Below are 25828 nucleotides of genomic sequence, written 5' to 3' on the forward strand. Positions count from 1 at the left end.
CTACCTTTGTGGCATACGATCTCTTGAACGCCAATGCATGAGGTACATAAACAGACTTAGAAAAATAAATTAAAAAGAAAAACAAAACAAATATTATGCGATTAGATGGGTTAATGTACAATTAAACAAAATCAGGATTCTACGGCAACACACAGACACACGACTTAACATGTAAGGACGCTGGGATGAGTGCAATAGTAAAAATTAATTTGACCGTGTTTTTGTGCAACACATTTATACTCCGGGTCCAAAATTAACATCCGCCAACCAAAATTATTCTCATGTGGCAACACAGACAGTACATGAAATATTCATCAACAAAACATTAACCAACAAAACTTTTTTTTTTTTTTTTTTTTTAAACCCTATGGCTGAAAATTTTCACCCACCATTTGCAAGTATGGCAAAAAGTTAATTTTGGACCTTTTGGACTAAATGATTACTCTAAAAGACTTGATGGAGGGTAAGAGTACATGCTAAAACATTACTGCATCAGTGACTAAACCAAAAGGCAAATTTGTATTGAAAAATCAACAACACTAAATTAAAAGAGTCTAAAAATAATAATCTGGACAAACAGAACTCATGAAACACAAACTACCCGTCACATCTACAGCTTCACTTCCACAATTAGGCTACTTATGAAAGCCAGATGAACACTGCGAATGCACACTAAAAGTGCCTACTATAACTTTTTTAATTCTATTAATTCTGGTGGACACTGATTTTTTTGTTCTACAATTTTAGCCTCTGTCTCTCTCTAGTCACCTTCACACAAACACAGCAAGGCTAAAGATACTTAATTTCAAACAGGTTCTGAATGAAACAGAATGCTGTACAATATCTTTTAATACATTTTAACATGATTTTGCTGGTTTGTTGGCATAGTGTTGCATTCATGTTCTGCCTGAAACCCATTAGCTTCTAGCTGCTGTGCAATACATCACAAAATACCTCTTCCTCTTTTCCTTTCTCCTGTTCCATATCCTTCATTTTCACAATCTTTTCTTTGACTCTTCTTTCATTCTCCCTCTCTTTTGACCTTTCATTGCCCTTCACTGTTACTCTTTTTCCTTTTTCCTTCGCCCTGTCCTTATCCTTCTCTTTGGATTTCTCCTCTTTAATTGCCTCTTTTTTCAAATCTGATACCAAGTCAAACAGGTCCACATGGTGCTGAGAAGAGTAAAAGATTATTAAAATTTGAGACTGCAGAAAAAAAATATAATGTGAAATATGTATGTAAAATATATGTGACCCTGGACCACAAAACCAGTCATAAGGGTCATGATAGGACAATATTTGGCTGAGATACAACTATTTGAAAATCTAGAATCTGAGGGTGCAAAAAATATAAATATTGAGAAAATTTCTACAAATATAACCCAGCGACTTAAAGAGTGGTTTTGTGGTCCAGGATCACATACTTGAATCAATTAAAAAAGAAGCTCTTTAAAAGTACTTACATCACCCTTGGACTTCTGAGAGGATCTTTCCAGAACATCGTCACAGGAGAGATCAGAGTCCTCAGAAAAGCTGAGATTTCTCCTCAGACGTAAATCTACATCAGTAAATTAGAGAGAACTTTGCTTAAGAAAATCGCCAGTTGAAAGAGACTTTGAGAAAATGTGTAAGTTAAACTTAGCAAAATTCTGCAAGATTTGAACGTAACCCATGAGGGTCTGAAGTGAGCCGTCTCACTGGTCAGCATTTTCACAGGCACGCTGTAGGCACGAAGGCTGCTCCAAAAGGTAGGCAATTTAATGATGCCTCTTAAGATACCTTGTACTGACCAAATTCTAAAGTAGCATCACAAATGTACTTTTTGTGAAAAAAGGGAAACCCAGAATGCGCTGTGACAATTAAAGGAAACAAACAAATCCTACTTTTTGTTGCGCTCTAATCAACCAAGATGTTGATTAGAGCGCAACAAATTATTCAATCAACATCATGAAATACTAATAATCCTAGCTCAACGTGTGTGTGTGTGTGTAATATATATATATATATATATACACACACACACATATATACATACCTGTATATATATACACACATATACATACATAAAGTTTATATATTTTGTGCAATGTACTTCCATGCTTATTAAAGGTATCACAACATTATCTTAGCAATGTGAGTAGACTCCAATGAAATCATTTGAGAGTTGAATCCAACCACGTGGAGCATTCCAAAACTGTCACTAATGAGGTTCAATGAGGGTTATGATGCTATCTTGAAAAGGAGCTGGCTATTTAGGATTCATAATAGATTTTGGAACAGAGCTACCATAGACAAGGATGAATTCTGACAAAGGGGGGAGCTGTTCAAATGAAATTTTTTTTAGCTGACCTGAGGACCTGTCCAGTGGTGATTCTTTCTTCTTCCCTGAATCTGCAGTTGTAGAGCTTGAAGGTGTGCTTGGGCATGACTTGTCGTCTTTCTTCTTTTTGTCCTTCTTGTAGCCAGAGAACACCGCCTTCCACAGGGACTTGTGTTTGGGTGGAGTCTCTTCTGTGCCAGAGAGCCTTTCGTTTTTGGCTTTCTTTTCTTTTTTGTTCTTGCGTGGGGAAAACAGTGAGCTGCGCTTCTTGCTTTTGCCCCCTGTTGAGCTTTCTGACGATGTGACAGAACTGTCCAAGTTCTTACTGGTCGGTGTGGTGAAGACACGGTCATGTAGTGTGTCTGTCTGCTTTTTGGACTCCAAAGCCTTCACTGCAGAGTCCTTGGGTGTGTTTGATTGCTTTTTGTTTTTCCCTGTTGTCTCAGGAACATTCCAGGCTACTTTTGCCACAGCACCCTTGGCAGCATCTGATTCTTTCATCTTAGTAAGCTGCTTGGCCATGGCGTCCTTCAGAGCTTGGCTCTTCACAGACTTTTCCCGTGCCCGCATTCGCTCTTCTGCGATTTCCTTGGCTTCGGGAGAAAAATGTTGGGGACCCTTTTTTGTCCGGGAAACTCCACCAGGTATGTTGAGCTTGCCATTTTCCATTGCCAGCGCCAAGTGCAAAGGTGGTTTCTCCCGGTTGACCTTGCTGGTTGGCGGGGTGTAACATTTTTCCAGACCACTTGTGTCCGGAGTGCGGTCATCGTACGTGTCTTCAACGTCGTCGGCAAATGGTATCTCGTCTACACACTCCACAAAAGACTTTCTCACTTCTTCACGGCGTGGTTTATTCGGTTCCTTTACCCTCATAACAACAGGTGGGTTCGTTCTAGGGTCTGGAACTGGAGCCGTAACTGGTTTTGGTTGAGGAGGACTAACTGGAGTCTTCGGTTTAGGGGGTGTAGTCTCAGGTTTAGGTTCCTCAATGGCTTCAAGGAGGTTGTCCCAGGACACCTGAGACCTTTTGTTTTGGAGCGAAGCTGGCTCCTCTTTAGGTGGAGGTGGTGGGGGACTGGAAGGAGGGGTTAGCATGGTAGAATCAGAGTTGTTGTAGCTGTCACTAGCTGCTGTATGACTGGTAGTCACGCTTCCATTAAGACCCAACCCTGAACTGCTGCTCAAGTCTTTCTTCTCAGAACCATTACTCTTAGGTTCCACCGGAGATATAACCTGACCCTCCAAGGTAATGCTAATCCTGCGTATGATAGAACGGCCTGTGAAAGGGGGCTTCTGCTCGTCAGAAAAGTCCTCTGGGGTGTAAGACTTTGGAGATGATGATTCAGGCGTTGGAGTTTTCACAATGCTCTTCTCCACTGTCGTTCTGCTTCGATCCAATGGAGTGAGTCCTAAACTCTTTCTGATCTCTGCACTCTTCAACCAGAACTCCTCAATGAGGTCCGTTTTCTTGACGGGGGTTTCCTCAGGCACCAAATCATTCAAGGGTTCGTTGGTTCTCTTCTCAGAAGCAGGTTTAGCCAAAGGAGTGGAAGCGACTGCTGGGACTGGCTGAGTCCTGACAGGGGAGCTTGTGGAGAGGGGTGAGGGTGGCTCGTGGCAGGGTTGTGATTGGGTACATATTGGAGATAAAGGATTACCTGTTGGTGAGCAGGCACAAGGCTCCGGCTGGACAGGAGATTTGGGAATCGCTGTCTCTGGTTGTGGAACAGGTTGGGAACAGATGGGTGATAGCACAACAATTTGAGCAACAGGTGAATGGGGACTTATAACATCAGGGGAAACGTTCGGTTTGGCATTATCAGGTAGATAGGGCTCAGGGAAAAAACGTGCACCAGGAGATTTAACTAGAATTACAGGAGAAACTTCTTTCACCTGTAGAAAGAGAAACGAATGGCAGAATTTTATAGTATGCAGAGGCTTTTGTCATTTTAAATACCAAGCAAAAAAGTGAGGTCCAAGACATTTTGATCCCACAACCCCGTATTACCTCTTCAATGGGTAAAGCAGGTTTTTGGATTGGAGACAGCGCAACGTCCACAATCAATTCCCTTGGATTTGCAGATGTTTTCTCTGCAAGGAAAAATAAAATTGGCTCAAATATTGATGGACATCGAAAATCCCCTTGTGTTGAGATTTTAATCATCAAAGCCTGCATAATTATGAAGCAAGACATTGATGTAATGTGTTCAGAGACACAAGTTATGCAATGAACATTTGCAATCATCAGTCTCAAACAGAAATGGAAAAGGCATGAATTTATATGATTATGATTAGGTTATGATTACCAGTGTTAGAAACATGTCCCTGGCTCTCTGCTTTGCCGTTATACACTGGAAACATCACCACTTCATCTATGCAGTGTGAACGAGCTTCAGCCTCTGCATCTGAGGGAAGGTCCTCTGTGACATTAAACAAATTAAAACAGTGTGAAAACCTGTTTAAAATACATGGAAATGCATCTTTTAAAAAGCAACCATTTTGTCTGTATTCATTTCTGTAGACAATGTATTATTAAAAAAGCACCAGTCTGTGTCAACCCTATTTAGCCTTTTTAAATCATTTAAAAATACATTACAAAAAAGGGAAAGCTTTTGTAAACAATGAGAAGTAACTTTAACTTACATAAAACACATTTATCTAATATTTGTCAGTAGGGGATGAAACCACTTTAAATATCAAGTCTGTTAATCTAATTTTATTTAGGAAAGTAGTGAAAGGGGTTTTCAATTAATTCAATTCTAAGAGTTAACTATGTAACCTTTCTGAAGGCATAATGATATCACAGCAAGTAAATGGCAAATGGACTTGACAAACCTTGATCTATTTCAGTGCCCGGCTCAAAGTCAGGACTGCTTGCTTCTGCTTCTGGGTCATCATCCTCTTCACAGGGCTCTGGGGTCACAGGAGAAGGAAATTAAGTTGAATATGTTGGGCAAAATTCTAAAAGAAAAGGTAAAAACTGTACTTATGACTATTAGAAGACCTTCCATGTGCAGAAGGTGTTAGTACCAAAATATATGAATAATGATACCATGAATAATGAGAGCAAAAAAAAACAAAACAAGCAAGCACAGAATGTATTAATCATGTAGCTAATAAATGATGGCCTTGCAGGAACATTAAAGTACACATACAATGAGTGCACGAGACAAAATGTAGAAAAACAAATGGTAATAGTTAAACACATGCAAGTATCCATTTACATAGTCAAATGGATTGGGCTCAAAATCAGCAGCTGTTGAGGAGGAGTGAGTAAAGAGATGTGAATGAAATGCATTGACACCAAACTGAACATTACAAACATAAATAAAGAGGGAGATTTAGCTGAGACACCCCTTTCACACACCACCACTTTTTTACATTCATTAATGTTATTATTCAGAAAAAAGTTTTGAACTTCAGCAGAGATTTTTTGCAAGCTTCAGAATCGTATGCAACCATTTTCAGTCTATTTCCTTATAGCACATCTGTGACAAGCTCAAGGCTGTTGTATTCAAGAGCTTTTTGCGTGTCCGTTCTTTGAACCACAAAAATACTTAGAAATGTTTTAGTTATTTTTAGTTTTGACCTCTCTGTGGCCTTGCGCTGTACAGATGAAGTGCTTTGCAATTATGTCACAAGCTCTTTGTATCCTCCAAAGATGCACCACACGCATCCTGGGACAATAAACTTGTGTTTATGACTTGATTTAACATTCTGTTCTCTGGTTTTACTTTTAAGCACATTTTATAATTTGCTTTAAATTTAGAAGAATGCTTAACGAAACATGTCAAATGCATGCATTAGTCAGTGTGTTTGGATTAAGCTGAAGGATAATAGCTATCACACCAAACAGTGTCTCACCACTCCAACATGCAGTAGCGTCAACTTGTGTTTGCATGTTACGTTTTAACATGCAATCAATGTTCAACAATGATTGCAGTGGTGTTAAGTGTTCAATAGTATTGCCATGCACTGATACAAGTTGCTGGACTTGTTTTTCTTCTCTACCTCCAGACATCGAGTCCAACCAGGCTCTGACAGCCACATGACGCATGGATTTGTGGGAGGGGGCTACAATTAAACCAATGGAAAATGAGAATGGGAACAGGTACATGAAATGCACAGACACAACAAAACATAAAAACACATACATTCATAAATAAATCAAAGAAATTAACAGAAAAAGAGGCATATACTTAGATAGCAATGCCCACAATGTTGATAAAGTGAGCTATAAGGATACACAAAATATAGGAGAACAAATATCTCAACCCGTAAAAGGTCAACATAATGTCACAGCAATGACGAAGTGTGATATATAAAAAGTATTAAAGCAAGATAAAAGATTTTAGAAAGTGCAATAAGCAAATGCTATTGTGGATGAAACCAGAGAAAGTTCACATTGAAAAGCGATCACACATGCATGCTCACACAACAATCTCCTTTACACCTGGCAACATTAATCTCTCAAGTGATCCAGCCAAAAGTGAACAGCAATAAATACTAGTAGAGATTAACTACTATTAAAATTCTGGCTGATTACAATAATTATTTTTAAGCCAAATTAAAAATTCTGTAAAAAAAAAAAAAAAAGACAAATTCTGATTTACTGTTATTAATTTATTTTAAAGATTAACTAAGTACGTGCTACAGCGGATGATGGCAAAGGCAATCTAAATGCAAGAACATGCATATTAAACATACAATATCGACCGATAACAAACTTGAAAAACATATTTTACTCCTGAAATCCAATTACGCAGAAAAACATATGAGATTCGTGTTAACACCAGGTGTAAACGGCACCATCTACTACCCCCCAGAAGCCACATGGCCCAGGTATGACTCCTCCACATGGGGTTACCTGTGGAGGAGGTGGGCTGTGTGAGCTGGGTGTTGTTCAGCGAGGGCTGAGAGCCTAAGGGTGACATCGAGTGGCCCTCAACCAGCCCCTCAGCTTGTTTGGATGTCCAGTGGTTGTCCATCTGGATGTCTAGCGGGTCTACTGGATGTATGGCTTTCTGGATTTGCAGGTTCCTAGCTGTATGGTGGCATTATGGGTAGCCATTGAGGTGACACGATCATTTTGTAGGATTAATTGGCGAGTCCATTAGCACGTCAGGAACAGAAAATCCAATTTGTTCGAAAAGTAAAAAGGTCCAGGTCACAAAAAAGTCCCCATGGGCAGCAAAGTGAGCAGAAAGTGACATTCAGCAGCCATAAACAGTCAGACAGACACATTGAAGAGAAAAAAAGGAGAACATTATGGTTTAGAATAGACTGTAAAGTGGCAAGTTAGTACATACGAAAAGCAGCATGCATTAGAAAAGGCTCCTTCATATATGACAGCAATGTTTAAAAAGCAACAATCAGCTCTGCAGGTGCTTTCACACTTGAGGTTTTGATGTGAACTTGGGTACACTTGAGTGTACAGGAAGCGTAACAGTGTTGTCAGTGTTCAGTTCATTAAGTTGGCTTGAAACCGCAAACTGTGTCCAAGTCAGCTTGAAACTGTAGTCTGGGTTATAGTTCATGTATGGATCAGTCAGGTCGAATTAGTGAACAATTTGATCCTTAAAGTAGGCCTATAATGCATTTATCATACCATCTCGTCACAGAAATGTCATACATTTGCAGCAGACGCTAAAGCTGTTTTCTGTGTTAAATGAGTTTACCCAAAAATGAAAATTCTGTCGTCATCATTTACTCATGTCATTCCATACCTGTATGACTTGTATGGCTTTATACCATGATAAAACAAAAGAAAAATGAGAAATGTCTGTTTTGTCCATATAAAGCAAGTCAATGGTAACCAAAATGGTTTTGTTACTAATATTCTTTATCTCAAAATATCTTTATGTTCCACAGAAGTCAGTCATACACATTTTTGGGTGAACTATCCCTTTAAGGTTTGGTTAAACAATAATAAAAACATTAATAAAACAAAGAAGCTGGCATCTTCTCTTCTTGTTACTCAGATACAGTGATAAACATGCTGCTAGCATTAACTTCCTTAGGGCAAGGCACGAACCTCCAACTGCTCCCCGGGCGCCGCATTATTGGCTGCCCACTGCTCCGGGTGTGTGTGTGTGTGTGTGCACACTTTGGATGGGTTAATTGCAGAGCACAAATTCCGAGTCACCAACCTTGGCCACGTGTCACATCACTTTCATTTTAACAGTGGTACTCGTGTTAATGACATAAGCTCAGTTTCAAACCAAACAATCAAAGCAAGTGTGAAAACACCCTAAAAGAAAATCTCATTCAAAACACCACGGTGGTGTGAATGCACGCCATTTCAACCCCAAACAACATTACAGAAAAAAGACAGTAATTAATAATTATTTTAATGGTAAAAGCTTCACAGCCTTATAAAATTAAAACGCATCTACAGCTAATAAAAAAAAAAGAAAAGAGGAAAGCAGGAGAAAGAGGCAAATTGTGTTAGCTCAGTAATTCTTTAGTTACTGATGAAGTTATGAGGAATCGGCATGTGCTAAAGCCAAACGCATCCACAGGCATCACTACCTTTAAATATACCCGTATCCTCTTCATTTGCAAGATTCTCCAACCAAAGACCTGACTGACGCTCCCTGTCCCAGGGGAAATACTCTCCCGCTGTCATCCCATACAATTACCCCAGCACACGCACATCCACACAGACACACAGCGATGGAAAAGACAGAGCAGAGGATCAAGAGACAGGCAAAAGATGGGGAAAAAATAATATTGTCACAGAACAGGATGATGCACAGAACAAGGAACCTACAATAACATTCAGAGACTGAAGTACTGAGGACTTCAACAGTAGTATCAGCTACAGTATGGACTTGGTATTGATTTGGGTGATTTACTTATTTTGATATTTTATTTTATTGAGTATAATACAAGTACCAAAAAGTACTATATATTGTTGTCTAAAAAACATTATAACATGGCATTGTTCAGTCTTTAAATTCAGATTGGCTGAGAAATGCTCCATAATTCAAAAACGTCAATAATTCAAAGGTCAATCGCCAATTTTTTCTTGGCTATTTGTTAGATTTCGCCATTAAAAAAAATTGTTTTGACTCTTATTAAAAAGTTTTAAAAGGTTCTTTTATAAGGGAGAAATACAAGACACAGTTGGAAAAGGAAAATTAGTTCAATTTGCCAGAGATGCCGCAAACATCTGAAAATGCAGAAAGTTGAAAAGGCTAGTAACAGTGGCACATTAATATAAACAAGTTTAGAATCGCTGAATGATTCAGCATCTCACTGATGAGATACATCAGCGTAAAAAAATTATATACCACGGGCTAAAGCTCTGAGGTTAGAGCAATCTCTTGGGAAATCTTTTGTCTTACATTTTTCATCAGAAAGAGTCATACTCAAAGAGAAAATGTAATTTCAGAAGTTCTCTGTGAATATGAGACAGCAGACAACCCTGGTGAACATATAATATCTAATCAGGGGAGCTAGACGCCACATACATAAAGATGATACGAAGTGGACAGAGGAAATGAGACTCTGCAGAGCAAACACATTACAGTCTTTCTATTCCTTTAAAATGATCCTCTAAAAAGAAAAAGAATATAAGCTACTTCAAGTTTTCCTTCTAAAATCAAATGAATCGCCATCAAACAGGACATTCTGTCCAGGACATCCATCTACATCCATTATTCATTGTGTAGAGACACTTTTATCACCCTCACAAGTACAATGAATTTAACAGCACTGGCGCGATGCTTACCATCACTCGATTCCTCTTCTTCTTCCTCCTCATCATCTTCCTCCTCTTCATCGTCATCCATCTCTCCATCTCCGTCATGAAGGCCATCATCGTCTTCTGCTGCTCCAGGGTCGCTTCCTCCCTTTAGTTTAGCGTGGAGCTCCACAGCGTCTTTCCAGGGAACCCCACCCAGATCAGACGGGCCGGCCGCTTCCGGTTCTTCATCCTCTTCCTCCATATCAGACTCTGAGCTGCTGTAGGGATGGATAAGTGTAAAAAGAATAGATAAATAAATCACCAAGTGACACCTGGTAGCTCGTTTTACTCACAAAATAAGTTACCTAGACAACAGTTCAAAGGTTTTGGGGTTGATAAGATTTTTAAATGTTTTTCAAAGAAGTTTCTTAAAGGATTAGTTCACCCAAAAATGAAAATTAGCCTGTGTTTTACTCACCCTCGAAGCTTCCTAGATGTATATGACTTTCTTCTTTCAGACGAATCCATAATAAAACGTGCCTCACATATTTCAAACATAATAAACTCTTTTTTCTCACTAGCATATCTCAGAGGCGCACACGTCCTACATCATCCGCCGGAACGCCTTCCGTGTATGACAGATACCGGAAGTGAGAGAGAAGTGTTTATTACGTTTGAAATATGCATATTGTTCTTATGAAAACGCATGGATTCGCTACAGGATGCATTTATTTGATGACTTGTGGACAGTTGAACAGAAACAACCGCCGACTGCAATGATAAAGCTTAGAATAGCCAGGACAATTTTTAATATAACCCCGATACGATTCATCCGAAAAAATAAAAAGTCATATACACCTAGGATGCCTCAAGGGTGAGAAAAACACAGGCTAATTTTCATTTTTGGGTGAACTAACCCTTTAACTAACCAAACCATTTGATTAAAAATACAGAAGACACTTAATTTTGTGAAACACTACTAACATTTAAAATAACACTTTTCTGTTTTAATAGAAGGCTGAATTTTCAGCACCATTACTCCAGATTCAGCCTGTCACAAGTTCTTTCAATAATCATTATAAACATTTCTTATTATCAATATTGAAAATAGTTGTGCTGCTTAATATTTTTTGTGGAAACTGTAAAGCACTTTTTCACAGGTTCTGTAAAGAATAGAAAGATTGTAAAAAAAAAAAAAAAAAAAAAAAAAAAAAAAAAAAAGGTCACATTTGATCAATTTAATGCATCCTTGCTAAGTAAAAACCTTATTGAACGTCTTTATGACACTTGCCAGCATATTTAAAAGTTTTGATTCCAAGCGAGAACATTTGAAATTCAACACAGGTAAAAATAAAAATAAATAAATAAATAAATAAATAAATAAATAAATAAATAAATATCGACAACACTGTGTCCTCAAATTATGAACTCTAAAGTAGTTTAGAAAGCCCGTCCTTGTTCTTCAAGTCACTTTTGTTGAACAAATTACCATATGCCAAATTTGAGTAAACTTTCATTTTAGCTTCTGCATTAAAAATATTTTCCAACTTATTTCTATCATGTGAAACAGGAACTAAAAGTGCATGGAAAATTTTTATTAAAAACTGCAAACACTGTTGTCACACATTTTAATTACAGCAGAATTATATTAGTAAAGTATTAAGGAATACTAATGAACAAGCACCGTTTTCATTATATTATATTATGTAATGGCTGAAAATGACTGATAATTAGTGGTGCTCACATGATAGAAACATGCTAGAACAGCACAATCAACATGATATAAAGATGAGAGGGATACCTGGACCCCTCCTCAACGTCGGTGGCTTTGTCCAGCACACTGCTGAGGTTGTGCTCGGCCAGCGTCTCCTCAGTCACCTCCTGCAGATCCTCTCTCATCATAGATAGACGGTAGTTCTCCAGCTCGATCCTTTCTGGAGTCCCTTTAAGACGTTTGGCCACGCTGGGCTCCGTAACCCCGTTCACCTCTGTCACTGTGATGGATAGAAAAGAGGAGAAGAGAGAAAATGTCATAAATATAAATGGTTAATATGTAACGCATAGAGAGTGGCTCTGTGCCGGTGTGTAGAGGTGTCATGGTAGTAATTAGCATCATAATCATAACTAATAAATTCTTGATTTAGTTAAAGGTAAAAGCATTAGGCGTCAATCCAGGGATGTATAAAGATTTTAAGTTTATTATTTAATTCATCTCTACTGTCCACCCACCCTAACTTCTTTTAAGGTTGTTTTACTGCACAAGGATTCATTTCCACTCGGACAAATAACACAAACACAGTCAAAGTGATAACTCTTTAACTTTATTTACACAAGCAATATTTGGCCTTCAGGATTCCACATATATTCTAGATTTAAATGGATTTAAATATCATTGTCAGTAAAATACTTAAAATATGTACTTAAATAATAAATACAAGTTATGGTTACCTTGCCTTTTTCCCTTCCTATTAAAGCATCTCAGATAAATGGAGTAAATTTAGTTTTAATATTAATTAACTTTTTTAACATTAATGAATAGGTGGACGTGTATGATTAATACGTCTATTCAGTGAAGCAAATCCCAAAACAACCCTGAGAGACCATTTTGTGCATGTAATTAAACAAAAACATGACTGTGATGGTGGATGTGGTTAGAGGAATGAAGCGTGCGATCCATACAAAAAGAATCAATTGAAAAAAACTTGTCACCCGTAACGGAATTATGACCGAAGTATTCAGAACTTATGCCTCATATAGTGATTATATAGTGACAGACCCCATGAATAAAATAGTGTCGTGTTCACTTGATGCATATCTATGATTCCAGACGAATCTGATCTTAAATCACCCAAATGCTAGAGGAATACTACAAAAATAAAGGAAATAAATAATATAATATTCTTATTCTGACACATTCTACTTTCATATTTTTTATTTTTCAGCCATATTTACCCCAAAATCTAAAAGTATTAAAAAAATTTGCATGAGGAAACTGAAGTCTGCTTTTAGGCCAATTATCTACTGTAGTCGACTGTAAACCATAAACACTGTATAAGTCAGATAATATATTAATAATAATGCTATTTTCTTAGACATAACAGTAATACAAATTATGTATTTTTTGCATTAAATGAAAACTAAGAAAATAATGTCAAAATGCAAAACATCTTAACAGTTCTAAAAATAAGCTTTATTTTCTTTATGCAAAACATCATTTATATTTTCTTGCTATTTTTAGGTGAAATATAACTGAAAAATTATTTATGAGATTCAAGCATCTAAATTTCCGATGAATAATATATTAATGCTGCTAAAACCTCTCTTTAAAACTACTATAACCATTCACACTTTATACATTTCATACTAAGTAGCACAAACTCGCCGGACGTTTTGTATTGTAAATCATTCTCAGTGATACACACATGACAGATGCCACAAGCAGTGGTGTTAGTACTATGCAGAGGAGAATTAAGAGGTGAACAAACACTGGGACAGAGATGCAAGGACTGATGGGAGTGTAGACCAAACACAGGCACAGATGCAGGCACTAGCTCAGCAACAAGCTGCTCTGATAGGAGAGGGGAAAGGTAAAGCTTACAGAGTCCACCAATCACAAGCACTGATACGAGCACTGTTACAAAAGGTGCACAGGTCAGAATTTACAATCACAAACTTAAAGGCACTTAATCACAGATCTATACAGTGGAAGGACAGAAAGGAGAGCAACAAAAACAGGCAATAAATAAAGAATATTTATAACACATGCAGGCAAAAAAATGACGCTTAATATGTTATTTGATATAAGTCACTTCACACATTTTAAAAACTCTAAATTATGCATTTAATTGATTAACAGATTGATTTTTGCCCGGATGGTTTATTCATAATCAAAGAGATTTAATTAGGCTGTACAACTAGGAATATTATACATATACAGCCAAGCAGTTAACAATGAGTTAATCATTTGTGACATCATCAGGGATACATAAAACAAGCACAATATGACATGAAATCACAGCACGTGTGGGCAGGAAGTGCCCCGATTAGCTCAGAGGCTGGAAGGGGGTCATGCTAGAGAATATTGAGCAGGATGTTGAGAGTAAAGCAGGAGAGCAGATAAACGCAGTAGGCGAGGAGGAAAGGAGAATCTAAGGGATTGTGCGCCACCTGGTGGCGGGTCCAAGACATCGCTCGTCTCAACGAGCGCAGGGTGCCCCCTACTCCTCGAGAGAGACACAGGACGGGGCCTAAAGAGGAAAGGCGGGTACCTGAGGGCCGGCGTTCCACAGGGGCCTGAGAAGTTATGGCTTGGCCTGGGGCGTCCACTGTGTTGGGGGTTACCGCCAACACCTGAGGCTCCTATGACCACAACAAAAAAAAACATCTGAATATATTAGCTTTTTTTTGTCATTTCATCATTAAAAAAAAAGTTAAAATAGAATGTACAGTGTCAGAAAAACAACTCTGATTTAAAAAAAAAAAAAAACATTTTTCCCCAAACACAGATACTAGAAGTCAGTACCTTGGGGTTTGCGGGAGCAGCAGCAGCAGGCGCAGGCCGTTTTCTCTGTGCCAGACCAGAAAGTCGGTAGCAGTAGTGTGGTTTACAGTAAAACTTCCCTACAAGAGCGAAAATAGTTACAAATGTACTCCATTAGCATCTGTTTCAGGACATAAATCGGAGAAAACCTCAAATGAAGTGATTTATCAAATGTGAAATGCAACAAATGTGGCTGATTTCCGCCTAACGTGCATATCTGAAACTACGCCATGTGGGAGTATACAAAATGGCTCATAGTTAATAAAGAATGGTTGATGTAGAGAAACCGTCCCTCTGTCTCATACAACAATATCCCACTGTGTTGGTCACAAAGCACATCTCATGACAGCAAACTATGAGCAAGCAGGAAATTAAAGAAACTGCATAATTTAAATTTCTTAATCTGAATGCTCTATAAAGCTGTTTTGATTAATGTAGGATAAAATGATGGTAACTTCTAAGTAGCTACAGTATGAATAACATGATCAGGAGGGATGTTTAACTGCTTGGATTTCATACCGTCCTCAACATCGAAGGCATAGGAGGACAGCCGGAGGGTGGTGCCGCAGTAGTCGCACTTGAAGCAGCTGCGATGGAAAAACTTTCCCTCTGCGCTGAGACGCTCCATCACATAGACGCGCTTCCGACAGAAGAAACACACATCGCTGCCTCCAATATTCTGAGGGAACTCCTTCCGCAAGGAACCCTGCAGAGAGAAAGACATAGAAGCGAGACATACTAGTTCAGGTCTTTTTAAGTGAGCGCAAGGAGTGGCACCTAAGCGCTTAGAAATCTGCCAAGAGATGCTGCCATGCACCAAAATAATTTGTGATCTTCTGGCGCTTCGAGGAAATGAAGATTCAACACTTAAAGTTTGGTGCATGACAAAGTCAATAGTTTCCAAAGACACTAAAATAAAACTAATCAAATCTGTGGAAATCAAGACACATTGTTCCACATTGTTCTTATTCCAAATATTGACACTACATCGTTTAAAATAAAATATAAAAATAACAAAAAAAAATTTATAAATTATGCACATTTAGAAATTATAAACAAAATGACAAATTCCTATAGTAGTTTAAAGACAAGAACATTTTTTAAAAAGTTCAGCGTTTCATCTGCAGCTCAGCATCAATATAGTGAACCTCTCTCACATCCTTTTTCTTTGAAACAAAAAGTGTTGCAGTATAAGAGTACATGGATTAAAGCTGAAACAGAACAACTATTTTGCCTGACCAGCTTTCTATTCTTGTCCGGTTGTTGTTGCTGCAGTATCTTGATGCAGTTACCAGTGCACTGAATAATGGTATATGTATTGTGATCACAGAGAGTTGGGGATTCTCAGTATTTCAAGTTAGCCATGTACTAAAGCAAAAATTATCTATGTGGTCTCATTAGTGTACGACAGTACCCATAATTCTTACCAAATCCCTTTTCTCAAGCAAGGGCCTGGGGTCATCCTTAGCCTGAAGTCGATTGGCTATTTGCTCAGCCAGTGAGCTCACACCCCCTGTGTACATTTTTACATAGCGCTACAGGGGGTGAACAGAACAAAAAGGGTTTTAAAAACATAAATGGTTGAAAGCTGAGTGAGATGCTGTAGCAATTTTCAGGACTATGAAAAATTAAAAATAAATAAAACAATCATGCTTGTAGCATGTTAAATTCAAATTCAATTCAATATTTCAATGTTGTATGAACATGCAGATCAGTTTCCAAAAATAGCTTTTATGCAGCTCATGAATATAGGTCACATCCAGCTTACAGCAGTGTTACAATGTTTGGCAACATACAGTACTTGTATTTGTATTTCAATATTCTCAGCTTCACACACTGATACATACACACATGTGAAGACTGGCGAGAGACACCTCAGACACACAGAATGGCAGCTGTCCCCCATTAGCAGAGTGCGTTTGAAAGTGTTACAGAAACACATCCATGCACACATATGACTCCAGAACATAGCAGTCATTAGATGCATCATTGCTACCTGCCGGAAAGAGCTGGGAGAGTGCAGAGGGCTAACAGGGCTCACATCACGCGCTCTGTACCACTGCTCTGTGAAGAAGTGTGACGACTTTTTCTTAGACTTTGAAAGATGAAGAAACAGAAAGAGAGAGACGAGGGATGTAAAGGCAAGACGACGGGAACAGCAGGTAGGTGAGCAGAAAAAAAGAAAGAAAAGAAATCGACAGTCTTAAAAAGAATAGTGCAAGTTAACCTCCAATGACAGCACCCGAAAATAATAAATGAGCTTACAATAATAGTATTTACAATAGAAGTCTATTTGGCAAGTGTACAATTTACAGTACACACTTCAACATATAATAATAAATGTTAAAGGGGTCCTATTATGCTCTTTTACAAAGTCTTGATTTTGTTTTGGGGGTGTACTAGAACATGCTCTCATGCTTAATCCACCCAAATCTCCCCAGCCTGACACAAACGGCTCGATTAGCTCCGGGTTTGATGAAGGCCCGCCTTCCGAAAAATGTGTTGTGATTGGTTAGCTGTCCCAGTGCGTTGTGATTGGCGAACAGCTTAGACGGCGTTTCAGTATTGCCCCGCCCCTTGCCAGAACAGCAAGTTTGTCAATATTGCCATATCAATTCAGACCTCGAGAATATTGAACAAGAGGATTGTGCAGAACCTTTGCACGCACGAAAATTGCAAGACATATTAAAGTGGTAATATTTTTGTTGCTGATGTTGTTTTGGCTAAATCACATTTTATGTGTCAACAACAGCTTAAAAATAACTGCATTGACTATGTACAGATAAGTGCAACTATAATATGCATTGTTTATTGTTCTTTAATTCTAACATTATAACATGAATTGCACTGAAACTCTTATACAGTTGAATTTATTTATACCGTAGTCCCACAGACTTGAACTATTTGTGGCCGCACATATATGCAAATTAAACGTGCAGTGCTCAACCAAGCGTTCTCCCCACCCACCAACCATTCGAATTTCGTAGGCGAGATTTACAATTTGTGATATCACAAATACAGGAAAACAACTTTGTAGTCCAAACGAGCCGTTCGTTGTAGTTCTTGAAAAGAGATTTTTTTTTTAACTAAATATCTCCCTTTGGAGTGGACTTTGAGATTTGTAACTTTGTAGATCGTTTTATGCCCAAACATACACTACACACTGACTAAAATTCAAAAAGTGAAAAAGCACAATAGGACCCCTTTAATAATAGTAAATGTTTATAATAATGAATTTAATTTTTTTACTAAATCTGTGTTGTGATAAGGCCAAAAGACTGTTAAAATGCATCAACAGTTTAAGGCTGTGTATGAAAAGATAATTTTTCAAGGACACCCAGTGCTGAGAGTTCACCTTTAGCTTTGCTGGTTTGTCTTTAAACTGAGAGGCTAACCTCTCGGCTCTCTCCTGAATGCTGGGGATGTGTAAAGGCACATGATCATCAGAAAGCAAAATCTCCCTCTGCTGTGAGAGAGATGCAGTCTTAAGTCATGACTTTAGAACAAGGAATATCACCACCTGCAATACTGTGAATAAAATCCATTAGTAAAGACCTTTGTAGTTGTGTAGAGTTAAGTATAAAGCATTCAAACCATCATAGGTAAGAGGAACTGTGTTTAAGGTACAGACGAGACGTTCATGCATATCTCTCCATGCTCAGGCAGGGCTACCTGATGCTGGGGGTCAGAAGCGTAGATGGGTTGCTCAGGACTGAGACCGTGGGTCAAAACCCACTGCTCAATAAAGAAGCGTGATGGCTTTTTCATAACCTTCACAAAAGGAAGATAGCAAAATATCTTAGAAGTAAACTCAAACAGGTTTGGGTCAACTTGAGGGTGAGTAAATGGTGACAATTATCATGGGTGTACTATCCCTATAAAAGCATGACTTTTTTCTACTGTACCTGTGGCTTGTCCTTCCTGTCAGACTTGCCTTTAAACCTAGCGACTAGTGTGTCCGTTCGCTCTTGAATGCTAGGGATATGTATGAGTTTTGGCTTGTCCACATTAGGCAGGTTATTTTCCTGTCAACGGAAAGTCTGATGAAACTCTCTTTTGGGTTTGGGTGGATTTTCATCATTATAGGATGGATGTGTACACACACTTCCAACACACATTTAGGTTCAAACAACTTGTAAAGTGAATTTTGCATCCGATGACCCCTTTAACTGTAGTTCTCCAAACACACATGCATGAAAGATGTAATGGAAGTTACAAATATTTTTTTTTTTTGGCACAGTTTTGAGAAAAGCCCCATGCAGACGTCATGGTTACCCTGTAATAGATTGAAGGGTCCTGGATCTCATTCTCTTCATCACCACCACCATTACACTTGTTTATCTCTGACTGGTTAACATTATGCTGCAGAGAACAGACATAAATCAGTTCCACCCTATCATTAGCTAGGAGATCTCAGACTAAACGAACAATCAAAACTAGAAGGGTAACAGCCCCATATTTCTGAAACAAATGCAACAAAAGCATGGTGGTCCATTCCAGTATTTTCATTAAAAATGATGCTAACCAAAATGCAATTTCAACTTTACCAAACTCCATAAAAACAATGACAAATTTTTGGTTTCCAGAACTGCATGAAATATTCCATTTTAGGTTTAGGTAAATTGGTTGTGTGTAAGGATGTGCAACTGCATACTTCCAGAACTAATAAGCCTGACGGAATGATAAATGTTTTATGATAAATTATATTTAACCACAGCTAAAAAAATATTAAAACAAGGAAAAAAATGTCTGAAAACATCTGGATAAACTGTTTTTTTTTATAAATAAATTTAATAACATTAAATTGATCAAAAACGACTGAAAATTACACTTTATAATGCCTTAAAGATTTATATTTAAAATAAATGCTGTTGAACTTGCTTTTGAACTTTTCATCTAAAGATTCACATTTTTTTTTATAATTTTTATTATTAATATTGATAAATCAGCATATTTCTTTGGTTTTATTTTAGAGACTGATGTGTGCCAGAATCAAGCCTGGAGCATGAAGTTATAAAAAAAAAATAATGGATGAATATATGAAGTCAAATAATAATAAGTGTCAAAATAGTCTTTACTTTTTTCCTTACTTGTACTTAAAAGGGTATTTGAAGTCTAACAATATTTAACAATAAATATCAATATTTTTATATCAAATATTTTCTCAATAACTCTGTGCTTTTTGTACAATTGTTTGCAGAGATCAAACTGTTGAAGTATAAAAAAAATTGAATATGCCAGGAGGATTGATCAATAGGCTACATTGATCAAGACCAACAGCTCTGCACCATAAAGTCCAAATGCCTCCAAAAACCTAATTTCAAGAGACTGCAATAGGAGACATTCTGTTAAAACCAGCCCCTGTGAGAGATGCTGAGGTTAGTACAGGAAGACAGGAGTGTGTCACCTGTGCGTGTGGAAGAAACGATGAAGAGGGTGAGGAAGAAGAAAGGAGAATGGTTTTCTTAGGGCAGCTCCTCAAGACCTCAGTCCCGCTGCTGGCCTTCAAATAGACAAGAGAGGAGAAACCCGTTCATATAAATACAACACCTCACACACACTCCTCTAATTAAAAAACCTGATAATACCATCCAAACACCTTCTACACACAAACACAACCGTAGTGATGAGAGACAGGAATGTTGTGTTAGAGAACAAACAGTGACCCATTAGAAGCGTAAAAACACAGCTGATAATCAAACCCAGTGACTTTAGTGACACTTAACAGACACACAGACCTCCCATGCACATGGAATGCCTAACAAAGCTATCAAAACCACATCTGAACCTCTACAATCTGAGAACAAGGAATATCAAAGCACCAGAAAAAATAAGCAAAGCATTCGGCTCATTCATCTCAATCAAACTGGAAACACAAACAAAGAGCACCAAAGCGCAGTGTGGAAAGATATGCCTCTAGGTCTCCGATGCGTGAGCACGTCTAGTCAAACAGGAAACTAACAACAGAAGACAAGTACACAGGAGACTATATGATCACCTCATGGCACTACAGTACCTTCTTGTTTACTACACAAGGAAGGACACAGGACACTATATGATGACTAAAAGCAATGCGTCTTTACTACAGCTGTGTACCTGCTCCTGTTTGATGGGGAGAGTTTGACACTTCAGTCTTTCTTTATAGCGGAAACTCATCTGCTCCTGTAACTGTGTGCGCCTCTGAATACAAGCATAAAAAGATGAATTAAAGGTGCCATATTTCCCTCTCACACATGCACAAGCCTTCATGTTCATATAACAGTTCTCTCATTAAAACAAACTTAGCTAGCCAACTGATCTTACTAAACCCATTTATAGACTTTAAAGAAGAGTAAATGCATTACTGTTCAACAGTTTGGGGTCAGTGTGGTATTGCACTGTATTGTATATTGTATTTATGTAATGACCTGTAATTAGCAAGCACGTATTTAATTGATAAGAGACCATAAAGACATTTATAATGTTAAAAAAGATTTCTATTTCAAATGCAGTTTTTTAACTTTCCATTGATATAGTAATGATAACATTGATAATAACAGAAAATGTTTCTTTAGCACCACATCAGCATATTAGGATGATTTTTGAAGGATCATGTGACACTGAAGACTGAAAATTCAGCCTTATCAAAAAATATTTCACAATATTACAGTTTTTACTGTACTTTCGATCAAATAAATGTAGCCTTGGTGAGCATAAGAGAATTCTTTCAAAAACAATTTAACAATCTTATTGAACTCAACAACGGTAATATACATTTAGTTTGACGCAAATGAAAACAAAACTATAAAAGGAAGGAATTAAGAAAGCATACTCTGTTCAATATATTTTAGTATTGATGGAAGATATATTTTGATGACTGAATGACAGACACCCATGTATAGAACAATTCATTACACACAAGCAGAATTAATTTCTGTGTAAATCGTTCATAAAACTCTCTTTGGATAGACCAATTTAGTACGGCAACACAAGAATGGTTTCAAGCACAATTCATATCTTTTCGACCTCAATTTCATCTTTTGGAGGTCTTTTGACCTCAATTTTGTTCATGTCAAATATAAGATCTATAAGGCTACTTCAACTCAGACAAGAAACTAGCTTTTGAAACAGCAGTAAGACTAAATGAAGAAAAATGGATATGTAAGACATATTTCAATAACACAAGCTTAGTTAAGACCTAGTTCATTTAGTCACAAAGACAATAACAAATATGGATGTGTAGAGAGGTAAGTAGGTACTTAGAGTGTTAATATTTGATGGGAATCTGGGAACATGGGATTATACTACACTCTTTACCTTCCTCCATGGAGGGACTGGAGCCAGCCGCACTGACTCTTTCAGAGAGGGAACAGCTGGACAGGGGGTCAGTATGAGCCCCAGATCGGGCATGGAGTCCCCCTATAACCAGTGGCACGTACGTGAATGGTGAAGTGACCAATGAAAAGTGAGGAAGTGCCAAATTGGAGTGAGAAAGAGAATGGAAAAGAACAGAAATTAGAAATAAGGATAGGCATGCAGAGAGAAACTGAAAGTAAATGACTGAACTGACTGCAGAAAAAAAACACCAGCAATGTGCAATGCATGAACAAAACTTAAAAATAACTACTATTAAAAACGTGACCAGGAACAGTTTGAAATTAATTCATGCAGGAAGTAGAAGGAAACAGATGAATGAGCAGACATCCAAATGAGTCAGACCACAGGCACCTGAGAAAAACACTACCGTTTAAAAGCTTGGGGTCAAGAAGATTTTTTTTTTTTTATTGTTTTTGAAATCTTTTATGCTCACCAAGGCAGCATTTATTTAAATGCAGTAAAAGAGAAACATTGTTAAATTGTATTACAGTGAAAAAAAAAATTTCTATTGTAATACATTTAATGGGACGGCAACACTGAATTTCTGTTATCATCAGTTGAAAACTGCTCAAGTTGGGCCCCTTAATATTTTTGTGAAAACCAAGGTACATTTTATTCATAACTCTTATACGAATAGAAATTTAAAAAGAAGAGCATTTATTTGAAATAGAAATCTACTGTAACTTCATAAAAGACGTTCCTCATTTTTGATTGATTTATTGCATTCTTTCTTAATAAATGCATTCATTTCTTAAAAACAATCTTACTGACCTCAAGCTTTTGAATGGTAGTATATAGATAACTCTTTATGTTGCATGGCTCCAGTAGATAACAGTGTCAAACACATCAGCCTCACACTTCTGCAGAGCACAAAGTGTTTAGCTTCCTATTAAAAGCTCCCAAATCCTCGCTCATGCCAGTCATTCCTGCTGGCTACTCCATTAGAATGGATCACAGCATGAATCTGAGTCCATTTTTCTCTATAAACCTGATCATTTCAAACAACCCCATCATGCTGTGCACTTCAAGCTTCAAGTAATAGCAGTTTAGGACAGGATTCGTCTCGCTTGGTTTAACAAACCTGGGCTTTATAACCACATGGGCTTTTATACTTCCCACATAAATAAATAGCATTGCAAAAAAAAGTAATGCTGATTCCCAACGTGATATTCTAACACTGCCTGCCAAAAATCAGTTGTCATCTTCATATAGTATTTTGCCTATTTCCTGGTAAAGTAAAGGTTAATTTTTAACTTAAGTTTAACATGAAATAGTTTCTACAGATTGAAGGGATAATATGCAGGCTATTGAAAATGCAACAAAGGGGGTGAGGCCATGCTGCGCTGCTTTAGAGAAGAGGAAGAAAACCAGGGGTGCACGTAAAAATCTATTCATATATGAATCGTGATTCTGTCTTCTAACGATTCTAATTGGAGTCACAAGTTTCAAAATCAATGTTCTAAATCAGCGGTTCTGCAGACGCTCTGCATCTTATTCAGATCATCAGCTCAGCTCCAACAATGAACTGTTCCATTTATACACTTACTTTCACATAGCTATGAGAAGCGTTATACATAGACGCACGCGCGTGCGGTTTCAGTACCGTATTAAAGCTTTAATCAGGATAAAACCGTATATTAAAAGCTAACAGAAGCATTAGCATTTACAAATAACAGCGCATCTAAAAGTATGAGACAACAACAAACAAAAAACATACATTAAGAGCCATGCTTGCACAGGTTCTGCACGATCCTCTTCACTAATGTCCTCTGGGTCTCAATCGGCTCAAATTGATAAGCAATATAGACGACGCCATTGTTTACAATACAACCGGAGCACATGCCGCTGAGGTGAGGGGTGGGACGTTTAGACACGCACTAGGGGCGGTTTAGCCAATCACAACACACTGGACCAGCTAACCAATTTGAGCCCATTGCGTATTTCTGAGGGAGGGGCTTCATAAAAGCAGGAAATGATCAGCGCATTTATAGGAGAAGGGACAGAGTGGTGTGGAATGAAGGTAAATTATGTGAAAAATAATGTTTTTTTTTTTTTAAAAACAAAGCATTAACATGTTAGATTGCACCCCATAAACACAATCAAGCCTAGAAAAATAACAGTCAACCACCCCTTTAAAAAATATAAATAAATGTAAATACTCAAATTACAGAAGAAAAAATGAAGTAAAATAGAAAAACTAATAAAGATGACAACACACAAAATTAAACTAAAATAAAAACTGAAAATAAAATCTAACTCAAAATATTAATAAATACTATAATGGCATGTAAATAATAACAAAATAGCACTGGTACAGTCAGCCAGATATTCCTGCCGAACAACAAATATTTTGTTGCAAATTTTGCTCCAAAGCAGCAGTTTAGCTGTTGCTGAAGATGATGTTTTATTACGCTTGATATTTTAAGAACTCACAAATGAAAGTCCATAGTCATTTTAGGCAGCTACCGCGCAATAACACAAATTCTAACCCACCTGTCGTTTGAGACCGGTGGACTGCGTCGGGGCGTTCTCCTCAAACTTCGCTAACAGCTGTGTGGCCATCGATTTCACTTTGTTGTTGTTCGCTGCTGCAGCCGAATCAATTTTACGTTCTGCCAGAGCTGTAGCTATAGAGGGCCTGTCGTCTCGATTAACCCTCTGCAACTCTTCCTGTGATGTTGGAGAACAGTAATGAAAGGATTTAGAAAAGTACATACACAATGTTGTACATCCATTGACCCAGGCAAGATTTGGCCTTACATCCTCTGATTGTCCAGCCTGGCTGGTCTTTCGTCTTTTCCCCAGTCCATCCAGTTCCTTTTCTTTTTTATCCTACAGAGGATTTGAGAGGAAAAGTTGAGATCACAAGAATCAATAATTTTGCAGTATCAGAAAGAAATTTGACTACCTTGGGGTTTCGTTTGCGGGAGATAGCGATGCTTTGACCCAGTTTACTGAAGAACGAGATGGGTGATTTAGTGCTGGCAATCAACGCAGCCTTCTCCTCAGGGCTCAGATTGTGGTTTTCTGAAACACAAAAATATGAATAATAATGACTAAAATCAATGAATGAACTGCATGCTAAGAAACAGCATAAACACTCCTAATGCCTTGACATTCCTTTTTGGTTTTGCAAGTTTTTCTGGATGCATTATTGTAGATCTACAACTCACCACCAGGTGGCACAGTGTCCTTGAACATCTCATAGAACTGGCTGAGGTACATCACCATTGAGAGCTTGTCAGGCTCCACCACAACAGACATCTCCTTCCCGGTCATGATGGGAGAAATCCCAAACTCTTTTTCGGCCACGTCAAAACCCAACTGATTGTTCTTCTCCATGTCTTTCTCATCCAGGGATTCAAAGTCACTGCAGTTATAAGACATCGCCACATGAGACATCTCCATATCACATAATCATGTTATTTAGCAAGTTAGAAAAGATTTTAAAACACTGACACCAAATAACACACATGCATCAATGATACTGTAAAAAAGAAAGCCGTTTAATACATCTTTAAATCATAAATGTCACAAGAACATTTGCTGAACATAATTTTTCAAGGGCTGTTCACACTGACAGTGATTCAAGTTGTTTTGTTTGGTTGCTAGCTGCAGTTATTACACGGTTGCTGCATACAACTGCATAAGGTTGTGGATCACACAAGCTTCACTGTCTGGACTCCAACTGCTGGTTGCAGCATTGCATTAGACTTTAAAGTTGAATTTTGCTGCATTCCCAAGTTAGTCTGTGTTGCTCTTATTGTGTCAAACTGGCAAGCATCATTAAAGGTTGCTTTATTGATGCAAATCTGTTAATGTAAATCTGTTTCAGCATCAAAAAGAAAATATTTTAGCAAACTACTACTACTTGGTTTAAAAATGATCTATTTGAAAATATCCACATCACAGTGACTATGAA

The 25828-nt window shown here is 37.8% G+C and overlaps 1 protein-coding gene across 2 annotated transcripts in view; it reads right to left on the minus strand.

Moving 5' to 3' along the window:
* The window catches only part of LOC306888597 (protein-methionine sulfoxide oxidase mical3a), a 73430-nt gene that overhangs the window by 11673 nt on the left and 35929 nt on the right, over window positions 1-25828 (minus strand). Inside the window, exons 14-32 of one of the 2 annotated variants that reach the window (XM_079447026.1) lie at window positions 25080-25276; window positions 24815-24933; window positions 24667-24738; window positions 24400-24576; window positions 15070-15256; window positions 14533-14630; window positions 14279-14369; window positions 11812-12004; window positions 10056-10288; window positions 8852-8941; window positions 7188-7364; window positions 6332-6394; window positions 5156-5233; window positions 4627-4740; window positions 4329-4411; window positions 2350-4213; window positions 1464-1558; window positions 955-1173; window positions 5-55 (exon numbers count right to left, since the gene is read on the minus strand). In XM_079447026.1, the coding sequence (XP_079303152.1) occupies window positions 5-55; window positions 955-1173; window positions 1464-1558; window positions 2350-4213; window positions 4329-4411; window positions 4627-4740; window positions 5156-5233; window positions 6332-6394; window positions 7188-7364; window positions 8852-8941; window positions 10056-10288; window positions 11812-12004; window positions 14279-14369; window positions 14533-14630; window positions 15070-15256; window positions 24400-24576; window positions 24667-24738; window positions 24815-24933; window positions 25080-25276 (4201 nt within the window). The remainder of the gene's footprint in view (window positions 1-4; window positions 56-954; window positions 1174-1463; window positions 1559-2349; window positions 4214-4328; window positions 4412-4626; window positions 4741-5155; window positions 5234-6331; window positions 6395-7187; window positions 7365-8851; window positions 8942-10055; window positions 10289-11811; window positions 12005-14278; window positions 14370-14532; window positions 14631-15069; window positions 15257-24399; window positions 24577-24666; window positions 24739-24814; window positions 24934-25079; window positions 25277-25828) is intronic. The other variant, XM_079447024.1, reaches the window with a different exon arrangement.

Source organism: Barbus barbus, assembly GCF_936440315.1.
Source record: "Barbus barbus genome assembly, chromosome: 22".
Lineage (NCBI taxonomy): Eukaryota > Metazoa > Chordata > Actinopteri > Cypriniformes > Cyprinidae > Barbus > Barbus barbus.